The sequence below is a fragment of the Pseudophryne corroboree genome, chromosome 5, assembly GCF_028390025.1.
Source record: "Pseudophryne corroboree isolate aPseCor3 chromosome 5, aPseCor3.hap2, whole genome shotgun sequence".
Lineage (NCBI taxonomy): Eukaryota > Metazoa > Chordata > Amphibia > Anura > Myobatrachidae > Pseudophryne > Pseudophryne corroboree.
In genome coordinates this window covers 357782678-357801253 of record NC_086448.1, presented here as the reverse complement: position 1 = coordinate 357801253, position 18576 = coordinate 357782678, and the positions used below count along the sequence as shown (strand labels likewise).

The 18576-nt window shown below is 46.9% G+C and overlaps 1 protein-coding gene across 3 annotated transcripts in view; it reads left to right on the top strand.

Moving 5' to 3' along the window:
* The first annotated feature begins 629 nt into the window (after window positions 1-629).
* C5H7orf57 (chromosome 5 C7orf57 homolog) overlaps window positions 630-18576 on the top strand; it is a 154692-nt gene continuing 136745 nt past the window's right edge. The window contains exon 1 of one of the 3 annotated variants that reach the window (XM_063922646.1): window positions 630-730. In XM_063922646.1, the coding sequence (XP_063778716.1) occupies window positions 725-730 (6 nt within the window). In that variant the 5' untranslated portion in view covers window positions 630-724. Of the gene's footprint in view, window positions 731-1154; window positions 1266-2398; window positions 2470-18576 lie in introns of those variants that run through there. The other 2 variants (XM_063922647.1, XM_063922649.1) reach the window with 2 other exon arrangements.

The window sequence follows — 18576 nt, the reverse complement described above, 5'->3', positions numbered from 1 at the left end:
AATGTGTAAAAAGGGGACGCTGTCTGCCGTAATGTGTAAAAAGGGGAATCTGTCCGCCGTAAGGTGTAAAAGGGTCTCTACCTGGTGTAGTGGTGCTACTGTGCGGCGTAATTTGAATAATGGAGACTACTGTGCACCGTACTATGAATTGGTATTATTTTGTGGCCACACCCCTTCCCCACAAAGCCATGCCCCTGTTTTACATGCAGGGGTGGGGCTCCGATGCCGTTTCTTGCACACAGTGCTAAAATGTCTAGTTACGGTACTGTTGCTAGGTATCCATTTCTCTGGCCCTGAGCAGGTCCCCCTCACCAGATCCTCTCCAGGGGTGAGGGGGTGGACTTGGATGGGATGGGGGGTGGAAGCCAAAGCATTTTGTCGCACCAGGGCCCACCGCTCACTAGTTCCACAACTGGATACAGTGATATAAAATCGGTGACAAAATCACATTATTGTGGCTAATTGGATACCCCCTGAACTGGAGCTTTATAACATTACGGTGATAACTTCTCCTGGAAACAGGCATCTATGCATAATACAGAACAGAAGCAGAATAATGAGGGAATGCCCCTGGTCACAGCACCTCCTGCCAGGCAGTGACAGATAGGCACCCATACCAATCCAGCCTATTCTGCAGACATGCGGTAGGGGGCAGTGATGAGAACCAACCTGCCACCAGTACTGCTAGTGAGAGGGGAGTGCTCAGGAAGGTTGGATCGATAGAATGCAGGTTAGTGGAGAGCGTGTGCCCCCTGTACGCCAGAGTACAGGGGAGAATGAGGATTTGCCTGGCTATGAGTACACACCGTCTGTCTCTATACAGCTATACTGTTCCGATGAATGTACTGTTCCAATCTTTATACTGTAAATCATTTCCAAAGGTTGAGCTTTGTAACCCCTAGCATGAGCAACAATAGGCATTTGTAAGTGACCCTCAACTTAACAGCTGTGACCACTGTAACTAAACACGCTGCCATAAGTAATACGATCAACGCTCTAGGCTCCAATGCTGTCGCTGTCGTCGTTTTGGTATTTGGGAAAATGGCCGCCGCACATAGGACAATTGTTGTAAACTGTAATGCTCAAGTGCCCGAATTGCTGTCCCTGGCGCGCGCAGCGTCACATAAGCTTGTGGTTGCTATGGGGACGGAGCTGTTGTGCTGGAGGTGCCTTTGTGTACATCTGCTGCTGCAGCTCCTGCTCCAACGGACTTTTCAGTCTGATCCCCAGCACGTCCCAGCTGCCGGCGGCCCGGTCACCACCAGGTACAGTACCTGCATCTCACTATACACCTAGCAGCAACATTGGCAAGGAACATGCTGACGGCCAACTGAATGCTACAAGGTGTAGTGATAACGTGTTTGGTAATAATGTTGTCCATAATATCATAGCTATTGCTGACAGTAGCCCACAGTTACATATAGTACACAATGAACTCAGGTGTTTCTCTAGCTCTTTGCATACTTTTCTGCAGAGTATGGTGGGTATACAAAGAATAGTCCATTTGCTAATATTAGTGTAATATAAGTGTATCATATGGTGTTACTCTGTAATGTATATATCCACGAATTTTATTAAAAAACATCAGTTTGTCATCTGCCCATGTTATTTAGTCATGGAAATAGTGGGGTATTTTGTGGAGGGTGTTTTGTTGTGTGTTATACAACACGGGAGTATAGACGTAGTAAGAAAGGAATACTAAGCCGGGGTCTCTGATCATGTCATGAGGAGCGTGTTATAGTCAGGATGTGTATTCCTGTATCTGCCTAGATCAGGGCAATAGCTGGCCTGTGTCCAATGGGAGACTCCTGTTAGTGTTCACATCCTGTAAGAGATGGCAGTGTGTTCTCACTCAGTAAGACATTTATTGCATCTTAGATTGGGAGAACCTTTCTCTTTGTTATTGTGATGTGGTAGCAGGCCAGAGCTGATGCGAAGTCATGTGGGGATGCGGTTAAGATGCCGACTGTAGGGATCCCACCAGTCATGTGGTACCCCCTTTTGATTGTTTAACAACAAGGTACTAAGAGATTTCATATACATCATATTCAGTTGCTGACAGACATACAATACAGTACTGCACTTTATATGACTTAATATGCCAACAGGTTTTTTATTAACAAATTAATAGTGGATATAAAGTATAGTGCTTAATGGGGTATTTTTTTTATTATCGCTATCTAAAACAGTGTATGATTGATGTTTTTTTCTGTTTTTAGTAATATCAAACATGCACTTTTTATGTACTTGTATGTGGGTGCAAATTAACCTTACCTCAAGCAAGATGACAGCTGCCATGTGTATTCAAAATACAAGTATGCAAATGCATCAGAGAAATATGTTTCTACATGCAGATTAGTGTATGCCTAAGTGCTGTCACTTCTATCATAGACAGATCATGTTACTCTTCTGCTGAATCTGCTACAGGTTGAGTCATCCTATATCCGAAATGCTTGGGGCCAGACTGAGGTATTCTGCATTTCAGACTTTTCTGGATTGTGGAAATTTTGCATAGCATAATGAGTTATCTAAGTTGAAAGTCATTCATGATTCTTATACACCTTATGCTGAGTACATACTAGTAGATATATCTGCAGGTCAGTTGATCTGCAGATATATCTATAGACGGACGGGGCAGTGTGTTGTGCATACACACTGCCCGATCCGTCAAGACTGACATCTCGAAGTGGGTGTAGTAGGGTATGCCGGCGGCCGGGCTCCCGGCGGCCAGCATACCGACAGCTGGACGAGCGCAAATGAGCCCCTTGCGGACTCGCTACACGTGTCATGCTATCTATTCTCCCTCCAGGGGGGTCGTGGGCCCCCAAGAGTGAGAAAAAGTGTCGGTATGCCGGGTGTCAGGATTCCGGCGCCGGGATCCTGACAGCCGACAAACTGGAGACCACCCCTCAAACTAGGTGGGCGTTTACATCAGTAGAACAGTATGCACGCACCATTAGACTCGCAGCCTGAAGGTTATTTTATTCAATATTTTGAATAAGTTTGTAAACATTGGCCCTCATTCCGAGTTGTTCGCTCGGTATTTTTCATCGCATCGCAATGAAAATCCGCTTAGTACGCATGCGCAATGTTCGCACTGCGACTGCGCCAAGTAACTTTGCTATGTAGAAAGTAATTTTACTCACGGCTTTTTCATCGCTCCGGCGAACGTAATGTGATTGACAGGAAATGGGTGTTACTGGGCGGAAACACGGCGTTTCAGGGGCGTGTGGCTGAAAACGCTACCGTTTCCGGAAAAAACGCAGGAGTGGCCGGAGAAACGGTGGGAGTGCCTGGGCGAACGCTGGGTGTGTTTGTGACGTCAACCAGGAACGACAAGCACTGAACTGATCGCACAGGCAGAGTAAGTCTGAAGCTACTCTGAAACTGCTAAGTAGTTAGTAATCGCAATATTGCGAATACATCGGTCGCAATTTTAAGAAGCTAAGATTCACTCCCAGTAGGCGGCGGCTTAGCGTGTGTAACTCTGCTAAATTCGCCTTGCGACCGATCAACTCGGAATGAGGGCCATTGAACCATCAGAAAGCAAAGGTGTTACTATCTCAATTGCTCTCAAAAAATGTAGGATTTCTGAATATTAAGATTTTTTTCGGATATAGGAGATTCAGCCTGTATTACACTATTTGTAATTGTTCTTTCAATTGAGTACAAAAACCTTTATGATAAATAAGTATGTTCAACATAATTATGTAGTTTTCCACCCAAGACAAAACTGACGAACTGAGGAATTGTATGCATGAGAACTGGTGGAGAGACACACACACATATGTAAGAGATAATCTCACAAGAATTCGCAAGAACATTATAGTCATTCACTTTCAGTTTTTATTCCATATAGGATCATTATCTAGAACACAGAAACATACAATGTGACGGCAGATAAGAACCACTTGTCCCCTCTACTTTGCTTATGTACATACACACACTTACACCATAGGGTTAATTTTTGTTGGCAGCCAATTAAACTACCAGTATATATTTGGATTGTGGGAGGGAACCGGAGTAGTCAGAAAATATACAAACTCCACACAGTTAAGGCTGTGGTGGGAATCCAACCCATGACCTCAGTGCTGTGAGGCCGTGATGCTAACCATTATCTTAATGTTTAACATACAGCAGTCGGTAGCTTCATTTACTGTGATAGCTATTTGTGGTGCCTGATACACAGATCACAATAATATTTATGGATTAGGACAAACACCCTGTAAATTGTTTACATTATAATTTTCCTGGCAGGACACTTTGTTGTACTCAGCAACTATATAAACAACACAATATGTGAACAAAACAAAATTATATTGTAAAGTCACAGGGGATAAGACTAGATATGTTGTTTTCCCAAATGAATTGCTTGTTGTGTTGTTTATAACTAACCAATCTGTATTTCTAAAACCCAAAAGTGTTCTCCCTTAATAAAGAGTATTGAGGGCAGATCACAAAAAAGTACCAATTTATTGCCCCTTCACACCAATAAATCACTGTACATGTATTAAAGTGCAAAGTGCAGTGCAACATGGTTTTACCAAGGTACTTATATGAATTTTCAATCTATAAGGGATGTGGGAGGACACAATGAGAGAAGAGGACAGAGACTGCAGAGTTCAGCTGGGTACACACTACACAATTTGTCATGCAATCATGGTACCTGTGACCACTCTGCATGATCATCGTGTAATGTGTACCCACATCTGATATCCAATTTTTTGTAATCACATTAATTATGAAATATATTGCATCATTGTACAGTGCGTACGTGGATGCGATATACATTGTATCGATTCGTCACTGATCATTGCAGTGTTTAGGTGGAGGGGTGTTAACTAGAATGGAAAATTGAGTTTTGAGGGCACACTGGGAGGGTTGGGTATTGGTGACCAGCGGTCAGGAGACGTGCCATGTTTTAGCAGATACAAGCTTGCAGCCGACGGCAGATACACACCCCAAAAACAGCCATGACACGCCTGCATTTGCCCAACCACTCCCTGTAACCTCCCAGTTGGCACCTCCAAACAGCTACTTCCCATCAATCACTTTGCGATGTAATCCTCATTGCGAGTGAGATCGCATTGGCACCTTTGCGCATGTGCATTACGATTGCGGCAGAGTCTACCGATAAACGTTCTGTTGCGCGATAATCACCCATTGCAGACACACAAGATGTGTGTTCTTTCTACTTTAGTGTTTATCTTTCTATTATACCCTTTTACACACCAGCTTTGAACACGGGTTATTGCACACAGGCGTGCATAACCCGTGTTGATGTGTGGTGTAAAACAGCCCAGTTGGAATAATCCAGGTCGAGTGACCCGGTATTCCTACTCGGGTAGCTTGCAGGGTTCAACCCGGATCACTGTACTGTGTAAACGGGAAGCCGTGTCGATGTGACTCATTTCCCATTCACTCTGTGTGGACGGGCGGCGCTTGGAGATCATGTGATCTCTAAGCCCCGCCCCCCACTTCATTACAGGTGATATCACCAACACGGCAATATACTGGGTTTGAAACAGCGGCGGCGAGGGTCCTGAGGCGGTTCGCAGCCGGGGAGCACCCGTGTCAGGGTCCCAGGCTGCGACCCGCCTCATTCGGGGCACTGTATTAGTTACAGTGTTTTCCCTGTAAATATCTGTTCCTCGTTTTATTCTCTCTACATTAGTCTATTTCTGAGTCTCTTTGCACTCTCTCGGTTGTTGTTCAATTATTGATTCAAATATAATGTGTGTAAAACAATTTTGTTCATGCACATGCACACTGCATGTCATCATGGATGTGCGCATGCCAAGCTGGACTACGGTGGTGGTATAAATATATATTTCCATTGCATGACATTAAATGGGTGACCGAAGCAATCGCTTTTGGGGCAGTTGCGATATAGGCAGCCATACAGTTTCACGAAGCATTTTTGAGAAACGCCTCCTGGACCGTTCCCCATTTTACCACTGTCTATGTATATTGGTGCTAATGACAGGAGTAATAAAAATAACCTGTTACTAAATAACAGCTACATTACAGTTACTGACGGCTGTTCTGCACTCTGACCTTCCCACCTGTGTGAGTGATGTCATTATCCCAACATCTACTGAGAGTGCCATAGACGGACAGGTTATTAGAATTAGATAATAGATAATAAGATTTTACTTACCGGTAAATCTATTTCTCGTAGTCCGTAGTGGATGCTGGGGACTCCGTAAGGACCATGGGTAATAGACGGGCTCCGCAGGAGACATGGGCACTTTAAGAAAGAATTTAGATTCTGGTGTGCTCTGGCTCCTCCCTCTATGTCCCTCCTCCAGACCTCAGTTAGAGAAACTGTGCCCGGAAGAGCTGACAGTACAAGGAAAGGATTTTGGAAATCCAGGGCAAGACTCATACCAGCCACACCCATCACACCGTATAACTTGTGATAAACTTACCCAGTCAACAGTATGAACAACAACAGAGCATCAGTTCAACCCTGATGCAACAATAACATAGCCCTTATTGCAGCAATAACTATATACAAGTACTGCAGAAGAAGTCCGCACTTGGGACGGGCGCCCAGCATCCACTACGGTCTACGAGAAATAGATTTACCGGTAAGTAAAATCTTATTTTCTCTAACGTCCTAGTGGATGCTGGGGACTCCGTAAGGACCATGGGGATTATACCAAAGCTCCCAAACGGGCGGGAGAGTGCGGATGACTCTGCAGCACCGAATGAGCAAACACAAGGTCCTCCTCAGCCAGGGTATCAAACTTGTAACACTTTGCAAAAGTGTTTGAACCTGACCAAGTAGCCGCTCGGCACAGCTGTAATGCCGAAACCCCTCGGGCAGCCGCCCAAGAAGAGCCCACCTTCCTAGTGGAATGGGCCTTAACTGATTTTGGCAGCGGCAATCCAGCTGCAGAATGAGTCTGCTGAATCGTATTACAGATCCAGCGAGCAATAGTTTGCTTTGAAGCAGGAGCACCAAGCTTGTTGGAAGCATACAGGATAAACAAAGATTCTGTTTTCCTGACCCTAGCCGTTCTGGCTACATAAACCTTCAAAGCCCTGACCACATCAAGTAACTCGGAATCCTCCAAGTCAGTAGTAGCCACAGGCACCACAATAGGTTGGTTTATATGAAAGGATGAAACCACTTTTGGCAGAAATTGTGGACGGGTCCGCAATTCTGCTCTATCCGCATGGAAAACCAGATAGGGGCTTTTATGTGACAAAGCCGCTAATTCTGACACACGCCTAGCCGAAGCCAATGCTAGTAGCATGACCACCTTCCACGTGAGATATTTCAATTCCACCATTTTGAGTGGTTCAAACCAGTGGGATTTCAGGAAACTCAACACCACGTTAAGATCCCAAGGTGCCACCGGGGGCACAAAAGGGGGCTGAATACGCCGCACTCCCTTTACAAACGTCTGAACTTCAGGTAGAGAAGCCAGCTCTTTTTGAAAGAAAATGGATAGGGACGAAATCTGGACCTTAATGGAACCCAATTTTAGGCCCAAAGTCACTCCTGACTGTAGGAAGTGAAGGAAACGGCCCAGCTGGAATTCCTCCGTAGGGGCATTCCTGGCCTCACACCAAGCAACATATTTTCGCCATATACGGTGATAATGTTGAGCTGTCACGTCCTTCCTAGCCTTTATCAGCGTAGGAATGACCTCATCTGGAATGCCTTTTTCCGCTAGGATCCGGCTTTCAACCGCCATGCCGTCAAACGCAGCCGCGGTAAGTCTTGGAACAGACAGGGCCCTTGTTGCAACAAGTCCTGTCTTAGAGGAAGAGGCCACGGGTCCTCTGTGAGCATTTCTTGCAGATCTGGATACCAAGTCCTTCTTGGCCAATCCGGAACAATGAGTATTGTTCTCACTCCTCTTTTTCTTATGGGTATGAGAGGAAGAGGAGAAAAAACATAGACCGACTGGAACACCCACGGTGTCACCAGTGCGTCCACAGCTATCGCCTGAGGGTCTCATGACCTGGCGCAATACCTCTGTAGCTTTTGTTGAGGCGGGATGCCATCATGTCCACCTGTGGCAGTTCCCACCGACTTGCAATCTGCGTGAAGACTTCTTGATGAAGTCCCCACTTTCCCGGGTGGAGGTCGTGCCTGCTGAGGAAGTCTGCTTCCCAGTTGTCCACTCCCGGGATGAACACTGCTGACAGTGCGCTTACGTGATTCTCCGCCCAGCGAAGAATTCTGGTGGCTTCTGACTGAATCAGAACCGGTTGGTAGCGAAGCAGGGTCTCGGCTTGACGTAGGGCGTTGTATACGGCCCTTAGTTCCAGGATGTTGATGTGAAGGCAAGTCTCCTGACTTGACCACAGACCTTGGAAACTTCTTCCCTGTGTGACTGCTCCCCACCATCGGAGGCTTGCATCCGTGGTCACCAGGACCCAGTCCTGAATGCCGAAACTGCGGCCCTCGAAAAGGTGAGCACTCTGCAGCCACCACAGGAGAGACACCCTGGCCCTGGGGGATAGGGTGATTAATCGATACATCTGAAGACGTGATCCGGACCACTTGTCCAGTAAGTCCCATTGAAAGGTCCTCGCATGGAACCTGCCGAAGGGAATGGCCTTGTATGATGCCACCATCCTTCCCAGGACTCGAGTGCAATGATGCACTGACACCTGTTTTGGTTTTAATAGGTTCCTGACCAGTGTCATGAGCTCCTGAGCTCTCTCTATCGGGAGATTAACCCTTTTCTGGTCTGTGTCTAGAATCATGCCTAGGAAAGGCAGATGAGCCGTAGGAACCAACTGCGACTTTGGAATATTTAGAATCCAGCCGTGTTGCCGTTACACTTCCAGATAAAGTGATACGCTGTTCAGCAACTGCTCTCTTGATCTCGCTTTTATGAGGAGATCGTCCAAGTACGGGATAATTGTGACACCTTGCTTCCGCAGGAGCACCATCATTTCCGCAATTACCGTGGTGAAGATTCTCGGGCCGTGGAGAGACCAAACGGCAACGTCTGAAATTGGTAATGACAATCCTGTACCGCAAATCTGAGGTACGCCTGATGAGGTGGATAAATGGGGACATGAAGGTATGCATCCTTTATGTCCAGAGACACCATAAAATCTACCCCTTTCAGGCTTGCGATGACCGCTCTTAGCGATTCCATCTTGAACTTGAACCTTTTCAGGTATATGTTCAGGGATTTTAAATTCAATATGGGTCTGACCGAACCGTCCGGTTTCGGGACTACAACATGGTCGAATAATAACCCCCTCCTTGTTGAAGGAGGGGAACCTTGACCACCACCTGTTGAAGATACAATTTGTGAATTGCAGTTAACAATATTTACCTCTCGTGGGGGGAAGCCAGCAGGGCCGTCGGTGAGGGGGCATCTCCTCAAAGTCCAGCTTGTATCCATGAGACACAATATCTATTGCCCAGGGATCCAACAGGGAGTGAACCCACTTGTGGCTGAAATTACGAAGACGTGCCCCCACCGGGCCTAGCTCCGCCTGTGGAGCCCCAGCGACATGCGGTGGATTTTGTAGAGGCCGGGGAGGACTTCTGTTCCTGGGAACTAGCTGTGTTGTGCAGCTTCTTTCCTCTGCCCCTGCCTCTGGCAAGAAAGGACGCACCTCGGACTTTCTTGTTTCTTTGTGATCGAAAGGCTGCATTTGATAATGTCGTGCTTTCCTAGGCTGTGCAGGAATATAAAGCAAAAGATCAGAATTACCAGCTATAGCTGTGGAGACCAGGTCCGAGATCCCTTCTCCACACAATCCTCAGCCTTCCATATGCCTCTTAAGTCGGCATCACCTGTCCATTGCATATTCTACAGGACACGTCAAGCAGAAATCGAGATAGCGTTGACTCTAGAACCCAGTAGACTAATGTCTCTTTGGGCATGTTTTATATATATATATATATCTTAAGACAGCATCTTTAATATATATATCTATATATATACATATATATATATATATATATATATACATACTAGGGTCTCAATCTCTGCTGATAAGGTACCTGTCCACGCTGCTACAGCGCTATAAACCCATGCCGACACAATCGCCGGTCTGAGTAGTGTACCAGAATGTGCACGCTATCTGCAGGATCCCTGAGGATAGCTGTTAAGTCAGGGCTACCTTTTGGGCAAACGTGACACCCTAGGGGAAGATTCCCATCGTATCCTGGCCCTAGTAGGGAAAGGATACTCCCTGAGAATTCTTTATAGGAAACTGCAGTCTCTTGTCTGGAGATTCCCGCTCTTTTTCATCATGAGAGGAGGGAAATTTACCTCAGCTTTCTTCCCCTTAAACATGTGTACCCTTGTGTCAGGGACAGATGAGTCATCAGTGATATGCAAATCATCTTTTATTACAATAATCATATATTGAATACTTTCCTGCCATTTTGGCTGTAACTTTGCATTATCGTAGTCGACACTGGAGTCAGACTCCGTGTCGATATCAGTGTCTATTATTTTGGATAGTGATCATTGAGAGAATCTGAAGGTCTCTGCGACATAGGGACAGACATGGGTAGATTCCCTGTCTGTTCTCTAATCTGTTGTGCAATAAAGTCACCGTAGCACTTAATACACATATCCAAACAGGTGTCGGCGTTGTCGACAGAGACACCCCTCACACACACAATTGCTCCTTCTCCCTTTTGCCTCAGACATGTCGACACACACGTACCGACACACCACACTCAGGGAATGCTCATCTGAAGACAATTCCCCCACAAGGCCCTTTGGAGAGACAGAGAGAGAGTATGCCAGCACACACCCCAGCGCTATAAACCCAGGAATAACACAGTAACTTAATGTTAACCCAGTAGCTGCTGTTTATATTGATTTTTGCGCCTAATTATGTGCCCCCCCTCTCTTTTTACCCTCTTCTACCGTGTATCTGCAGGGGAGAGGCTGGGGAGCTTCCTCTCAGCGGTGCTGTGGAGAAAAAACATGGCGCTGGTGAGTGCTGAGGAAGAAGCCCCGCCCCCTCGACGGCGGGCTTCTGTCCCGCTTAAATATACATTTTCTTGGCGGGGGCTCATACATATATACAGTACCCAACTGTATATATGTGTACTTTTGCCAAAAGAGGTCCATATGCTGCCCAGGGCGCCCCCCCCTGCGCCCTGCACCCTTACAGTGACCGGAGTATGTGAGGTGTGTTTGGAGCAATGGCGCACAGCTGCAGTGCTGTGCGTTACCTCATGTGAAGAACGGAGTCTTCTGCCGCCGATTTCGAAGTCTTCTTGCTTCTCATACTCACCCGGCTTCTGTCTTCCGGCTCTGGGATCGGACGACGAGGGTGAGATCCTGTGTACGATCCCTCTGGAGCTAATGGTGTCCAGTAGCCTAAGAAGCAGGACCTAGCTTCAGAGAGTAGGGCTGCTTCTCTCCCCTCAGTCCCACGATGCAGGGAGTCTGTTGCCAGCAGAGCTCCCTGAAAATAAAAAACCTAACAAAATACTTTCTTACAGCAAGCTCAGGAGAGCTCACTGAACAGCACCCAGCTCGTCCGGGCACAGATTCAAACTGAGGTCTGGAGGAGGGACATAGAGGGAGGAGCCAGAGCACACCAGAATCTAAATTCTTTCTTAAAGTGCCCATGTCTCCTGCGGAGCCCGTCTATTCCCCATGGTCCTTACGGAATCCCCAGCATCCACTAGGACGTTAGAGAAAGTAGATTAGATGCGATGCTTTAGCAATACAGGTCGAGTATCCCATATCCAAATATCCGAAATACGGAATATTCCGAAATACGGACTTTTTGAGTGAGAGTGAAATAATGAAACTTTTGTTATTTGATGGCTCAATGTACACAAACTTTGTTTAATACACACAGTTATTAAAAATATTGTATTAAGTGACCTTCAGGCTGTGTGTATAAGGTGTATATGAGACATTAATGAATTGTGTGAATGTACACGCACTTTGTTTAATGCACAAAGTTATAAAAAATATTGGCTAAAATTACCTTCAGGCTGTGTGTATAAGGTGTATATAAAACATAAATGTATTATGTGCTTAGATTTAGGTCCCATCGCCATGATATATCATTATGGTATGCAATTATTCCAAAATACGGAAAAATCTGATATCCAAAATACCTCTGGTCCCAAGCATTTTGGATAAGGGATACTCAACCTGTATAGCATTACACAACAATGGTCCCATATGGTACTGCCTTTGTGTGTAGCTACACATTAGCCTGATCTCTGACATTCTGTCAAATTTGTGGTGTGATGCCTTTTGTCTGTCTGGCTGACAGGCAGGTGCATATGGTGCAAGTGCCATCAGGACCTTTCTTTGTTGAGTCATTTGACCCATCTGATGGGTAGTCAGAAAGACAAACCATTTGCTCATAGAGGGATGAAGAGTACTGTAACCTAGATGCATTTGGCAAAAATAAATAAAATTATGTATCCTGGTTAAAGAACAAGATGTAGCTACTGTACTTCTAGATTGTAGAAGGCTGACCTGAGTCCATGAGCCCATTAGCATTGTGTTTCAAGTTTGTAACGCAAGCAAACAGTTGAGTGAAAATGAACACCAAACGCTTTCACATGCAGTGAGCTTACACTTACACTTTATCAGCCTTTGTACACTAAATGCTTTCACATGTAATGAGCATACACTTTATTAGCCTTTGTACAGTAGAGTTCATTTGTAGCTCCCTTTTTACTTACAGTATATTAACAGTTATTTATATAGCGCCAGCATATTCTGTTGCAAATAAAACTGTAATAAATTGAGCAGGAGCCACACATAAAGGGGGTCATTCCGAGATGATCGTAGCTGTGCTAAATTTAGCACAGCTACGATCATTCACACTGACATGCGGGGGGACGCCCAGCACAGGGCTACTATCCCACCCCACATGTCAGTGCCGCCCCCCCCCCCTGCAGAAGTGCAAAGGCATCGCACAGCGTGTGGGGGGGCATGGCAGCAGCCATGCATACAGTGTGTGTGTGGGGCGGCAGCAGTCATGCATACAGTTTGTGTGTGTGTGTGTGTGTGTGTGTGTGTGTGTGGGGCGGCAGCAGTCATGCATACAGTGTGTGTGTGTGGGGGGGGGGGGTAGGGGCGCAGCAGCCATGCATATAGTGTGTGTGGGGTAAGTGGCAGCTGCCATGCATACAGAGTGTGTGTGTGTGAGTAGGGAGGGGGCGGCAGCAGCCACGCATACAGTATGCGTTTGTGTGTGTGTGTGTGTGTGTGTGGGGGGGGGGGAGGCGGCAGCAGCCATGCATACAGTTGCGGGGGCTGGGAGGGGATCCGAATGATAAAATGAAAGTTTACAGTATATCACACTTCAGGTGCAACAGGATGCAGCTCAACTTGTTATACCCACCACAACGCTTCACTACACTTTATAACAAGTATGCAACACAAGTAATTGTGGGTACAGGTACTGTAAGTATAAGTGCTAAGATGGTATTACTTCCCCTTAGCAGTTGGCAATGCTTTTGTGAGGACACTGTAAAAAGCATGATAAAAGCGGGAGTCTCTTGAAGTCTCAGACCACATTAGACATGAAATGGGGGGGGAAAAAAAGTATACAATAGTACAGTATATCTATATTCAGTCCTACATGAAATTGATAGTCCCAGTGGTGTTTCCTATGTAGAGTGGTGTGTTTATGGGAGACCCTTCACCTTCTCAGTAGCCAAAAAGATGGTAATTTACCATACTTACAACGAAAATAAATGAATAAAGGTAGAAGGTATATAAAAATAAGATTTTACTTACCGATAAATCTATTTCTCGTAGTCCGTAGTGGATGCTGGGGACTCCGTCAGGACCATGGGGAATAGCGGCTCCGCAGGAGACAGGGCACAAAAGTAAAAGCTTTAGGATCAGGTGGTGTGCACTGGCTCCTCCCCCTATGACCCTCCTCCAAGCCTCAGTTAGGATACTGTGCCCGGACGAGCGTACACAATAAGGAAGGATTTTGAATCCCGGGTAAGACTCCTACCAGCCACACCAATCACACTGTACAACCTGTGATCTGAACCCAGTTAACAGCATGATAACAGCGGAGCCTCTGAAAAGATGGCTCACAACAATAATAACCCGATTTTTGTAACAATAACTATGTACAAGTATTGCAGACAATCCGCACTTGGGATGGGCGCCCAGCATCCACTACGGACTACGAGAAATAGATTTATCGGTAAGTAAAATCTTATTTTCTCTGACGTCCTAGTGGATGCTGGGGACTCCGTCAGGACCATGGGGATTATACCAAAGCTCCCAAACGGGCGGGAGAGTGCGGATGACTCTGCAGCACCGAATGAGAGAACTCCAGGTCCTCTTTAGCCAGGGTATCAAATTTGTAGAATTTTACAAACATGTTCTCCCCCGACCACGTAGCTGCTCGGCAGAGTTGTAATGCCGAGACCCCTCGGGCAGCCGCCCAGGATGAGCCCACCTTCCTTGTGGAATGGGCCTTGACAGATTTAGGCTGTGGCAGGCCTGCCACAGAATGTGCAAGTTGAAATGTGCTACAAATCTAACGAGCAATCGTCTGCTTAGAAGCAAGAGCACCCAGTTTGTTGGGTGCATACAGGATAACAGCGAGTCAGTTTTCCTGACTCCAGCCGTCCTAGAAACCTATATTTTCAGGGCCCTGACAACATCTAGCAACTTGGAGTCCTCCAAGTCCCTAGTAGCCGCAGGTACCACAATAAGCTGGTTCAGGTGAAACGCTGACACCACCTTAGGAAGAAACTGGGGACGAGTCCGCAGTTCTGCCCTGTCCGAATGGACAATCAGATATGGCTTTTGTGAGACAAAGCCGCCAATTCTGACACTCGCCTGGCCGAGGCCAGGGCCAACAGCATGGTCACTTTTCATGTGAGATATTTCAAATCCACAGATTTGAGCGGTTTAAAATGTGATTTGAGGAATCCCAGAACTACGTTGAGATCCCACAGTGCCACTGGAGGCACAAAAAGGGGGTTGTATATGCAATACTCCCTTGACAAACTTCTGGACTTCAGGAACTGAAGCCAATTCTTTCTGGAAGAAAATTTACAGGGCCGAAATTTGAACCTTAATGGACCCCAATTTGAGGCCCATAGACACTCCTGTTTGCAGGAAATGCAGGAATCGACCGAGTTGAAATTTCTTCGTGGGGCCTTCCTGGCCTCACACCACGCAACATATTTTCGCCACATGTGGTGATAATGTTTTGCGGTCACCTCCTTCCTGGCTTTGACCAGGGTAGGAATGACCTCTTCCGGAATGCCTTTTTCCCTTAGGATCTGGCGTTCCACCGCCATGCCGTCAAACGCAGCCGCGGTAAGTCTTGGAACAGACCTGGTACTTGCTGAAGCAAGTCCCTTCTTAGCGGCAGAGGCCATGAGTCCTCTGTGAGCATTTCTTGAAGTTCCGGGTGCCACGTCCTTCTTGGCCAATCCGGAGCCACGAGTATAGTTCTTACTCCTCTACGTCTTATAATTCTCAGTACCTTGGTTATGAGAAGCAGAGGAGGGAACACATACACCGACTGGTACACCCACGGTGTTACCAGAACGTCCACAGATATTGCTTGAGGGTCTCTTGACCTGGCGCAATACCTGTCCAGTTTTTTGTTCAGGCGGGACGCCATCATGTCCACCTTTGGTCTTTCCCAATGGTTCACAATCATGTGGAATACTTCCCGATGAAGTCCCCACTCTCCCGGGTGGAGGTCGTGCCTGCTGAGGAAGTCTGCTTCCCAGTTGTCCACTCCCGGAATGAACACTGCTGACAGTGCTATCACATGATTTTTCGCCCAGCGAAGAATCCTTGCAGTTTCTGCCATTGCCCTCCTGCTTCTTGTGCCGCCCTGTCTGTTTACGTGGGCGACTGCCGTGATGTTGTCCCACTGGATCAATACCGGCTGACCTTGAAGCAGAGGTCTTGCTAAGCTTAGAACATTGTAAATTGCCCTTAGCTCCAGTATATTTATGTGGAGAGAAATCTCCAGACTTGATCACACTCCCTGGAAATTTTTTTTTTTTTTTTTTCCTGTGTGACTGCTCCCCAGCCTCTCAGGCTGGCATCCGTGGTCACCAGGACCCAGTCCTGAATGCCGAGTCTGCGGCCCTTTAGTAGATGAGCACTCTGCAGCCACCGCAGAAGAAACACCCTTGTCCTTGGAGACAGGGTTATCCGCTGATGCATCTGAAGATGCGATCCGGACCATTTTTCCAGCAGATCCCACTGAAAAGTTCTTGCGTGAAATCTACCGAATGGAATCGCTTCGTAAGAAGCCACCATTTTTCACAGGACCCTTGTGCAATGATGCACTGACACTTTTCCTGGTTTTAGGAGGTTCCTGACTAGCTCGGATAACTCCCTGGCTTTCTTCTCCGGGAGAAACACCTTTTTCTGGACTGTGTCCAGAATCATCCCTAGGAACAGCAGACGTGTCGTCGGAAACAGCTGCGGTTTTGGAATATTTAGAATCCACCCGTGCTGTCGTAGAACTACTTGAGATAGTGCTACTCCGACCTCCAACTGTTCTCTGGACCTTGCCCCTATCAGGAGATCGTCCATTTTCTTTGAAGAAGAATCATCATTTCGGCCATTACCTTGGTAAGGACCCGGGGTGCCGTGGACAATCCAACCGGCAGCGTCTGAAACTGATAGTGACAGTTCTGTACCACGAACCTGAGGTACCCTTGGTGAGAAGGGCAAATTGGGACATGGAGGTAAGCATCCCTGATGTCCCGGGACACCATATAGTCCCCTTCTTCCTGGTTTGCTATCACTGCTCTGAGTGACTCCATCTTGATTTGAACCTTTGTATGTAAGTGTTCAACTATTTCAGATTTAGAATAGGTCTCACCGAGCCGTCTGGCTTCAGTACCACAATATAGTGTGGAATAATACCCCTTTCCTTGTTGTAGGAGGGGTACTTTGATTATCACCTGCTGGGAATACAGCTTGTGAATTGTTTCCACTACTGCCTCCCTGTCGGAGGGAGACGTTGGTAAAGCAGACTTCAGGAACCTGCGAGGGGGAGACGTCTCGAATTTCCAATCTGTACCCCTGGGATACTACTTGTAGGATCCAGGGGTCCACTTGCGAGTGAGCCCCTCTTGAGACGACCCCCCCCCCACCGCACCTGAGTCCGCTTGTACGGCCCCAGCGTCATGCTGAGGACTTGGCAGAAGCGGTGGAGGGCTTCTGTTTCTGGGAACGGGCTGCCTGCTGCAGTCTTCTTCCCTTTCCTCTATCCCATGGCAGATATGACTGGCCTTTTGCCCGCTTGCCCTTATGGGGACGAAAGGACTGAGGCTGAAAAGACGTTGTCTTTTTCTCCTTTATACGGCAATACTTCCATGTGCCGTTTGGAATCTGCATCACCTGACCACTGTCGTGTCCATAAACAACTTCTGGCAGATATGGACATCGCACTTACTCTTGATGCCAGAGTGCAAATATCCCTCTGTGCATCTCGCATATATAGAAATGCATCCTTTAAATGCTCTATAGTCAATAAAATACTGTCCCTGTCAAGGGTATCAATATTTTCAGTCAGGGAATCCGACCAAGCCACCCCAGCGCTGCACATCCAGGCTGAGGCGATCGCTGGTCGCAGTATAACACCAGTATGTGTGTATATACTTTTTTGGGATATTTTCCAGCCTCCTATCAGCTGGCTCCTTGAGGGCGGCCCTATCTGGAGACGGTACCGCCACTTGTTTTGATAAGCGTGTGAGCGCCTTATCCACCCTAAGGGGTGTTTCCCAACGCGCCCTAACTTCTGGCGGGAAAGGGTATACCGCCAATAATTTTCTATCGGGGGAAACCCACGCATCATCACACACTTCATTTAATTTATCTGATTCAGGAAAAACTACAGGTAGTTTTTTCACACTCCACATAATACCCTTTTTTGTGGTACTAGTAGTATCAGAAATATGTAACACCTCCTTCATTGCCCTTAACAAGTAACGTGTGGCCCTAAAGGAAAATACGTTTGTTTCTTCACCGTCGACACTGGAGTCAGTGTCCGTGTCTGTGTCTGTGTCGACCGACTGAGGTAAAAGGACGTTTTAACGCCACTGACGGTGTTTGAGACGCCTGGACAGGTACTAATTGGTTTGCCGGCCGTCTCATGTCGTCAACCGACCTTGCAGCATGTTGACATTATCACGTAATTCCTTAAATAAGCCATCCATTCCGGTGTCGACTCCCTAGAGAGTGACATCACCATTACAGGCAATTGCTCCGCCTCCTCACCAACATCGTCCTCATACATGTCGACACACACGTACCGACACACAGCACACACACACACAGGGAATGCTCTGATAGAGGACAGGACCCCACTAGCCCTTTGGGGAGACAGAGGGAGAGTTTGCCAGCACACACCAAAAACGCTATAATTATACAGGGACAACCTTTATATAAGTGTTTTTCCCTTATAGCATTTTAATATATATAGTCATATCGCCAAATAAGTGCCCCCCCTCTCTGTTTTAACCCTGTTTCTGTAGTGCAGTGCAGGGGAGAGCCTGGGAGCCTTCCCACCAGCATTTCTGTGAGGGAAAATGGCGCTGTGTGCTGAGGAGAATAGGCCCCGCCCCCTTTTCGGCGGGCT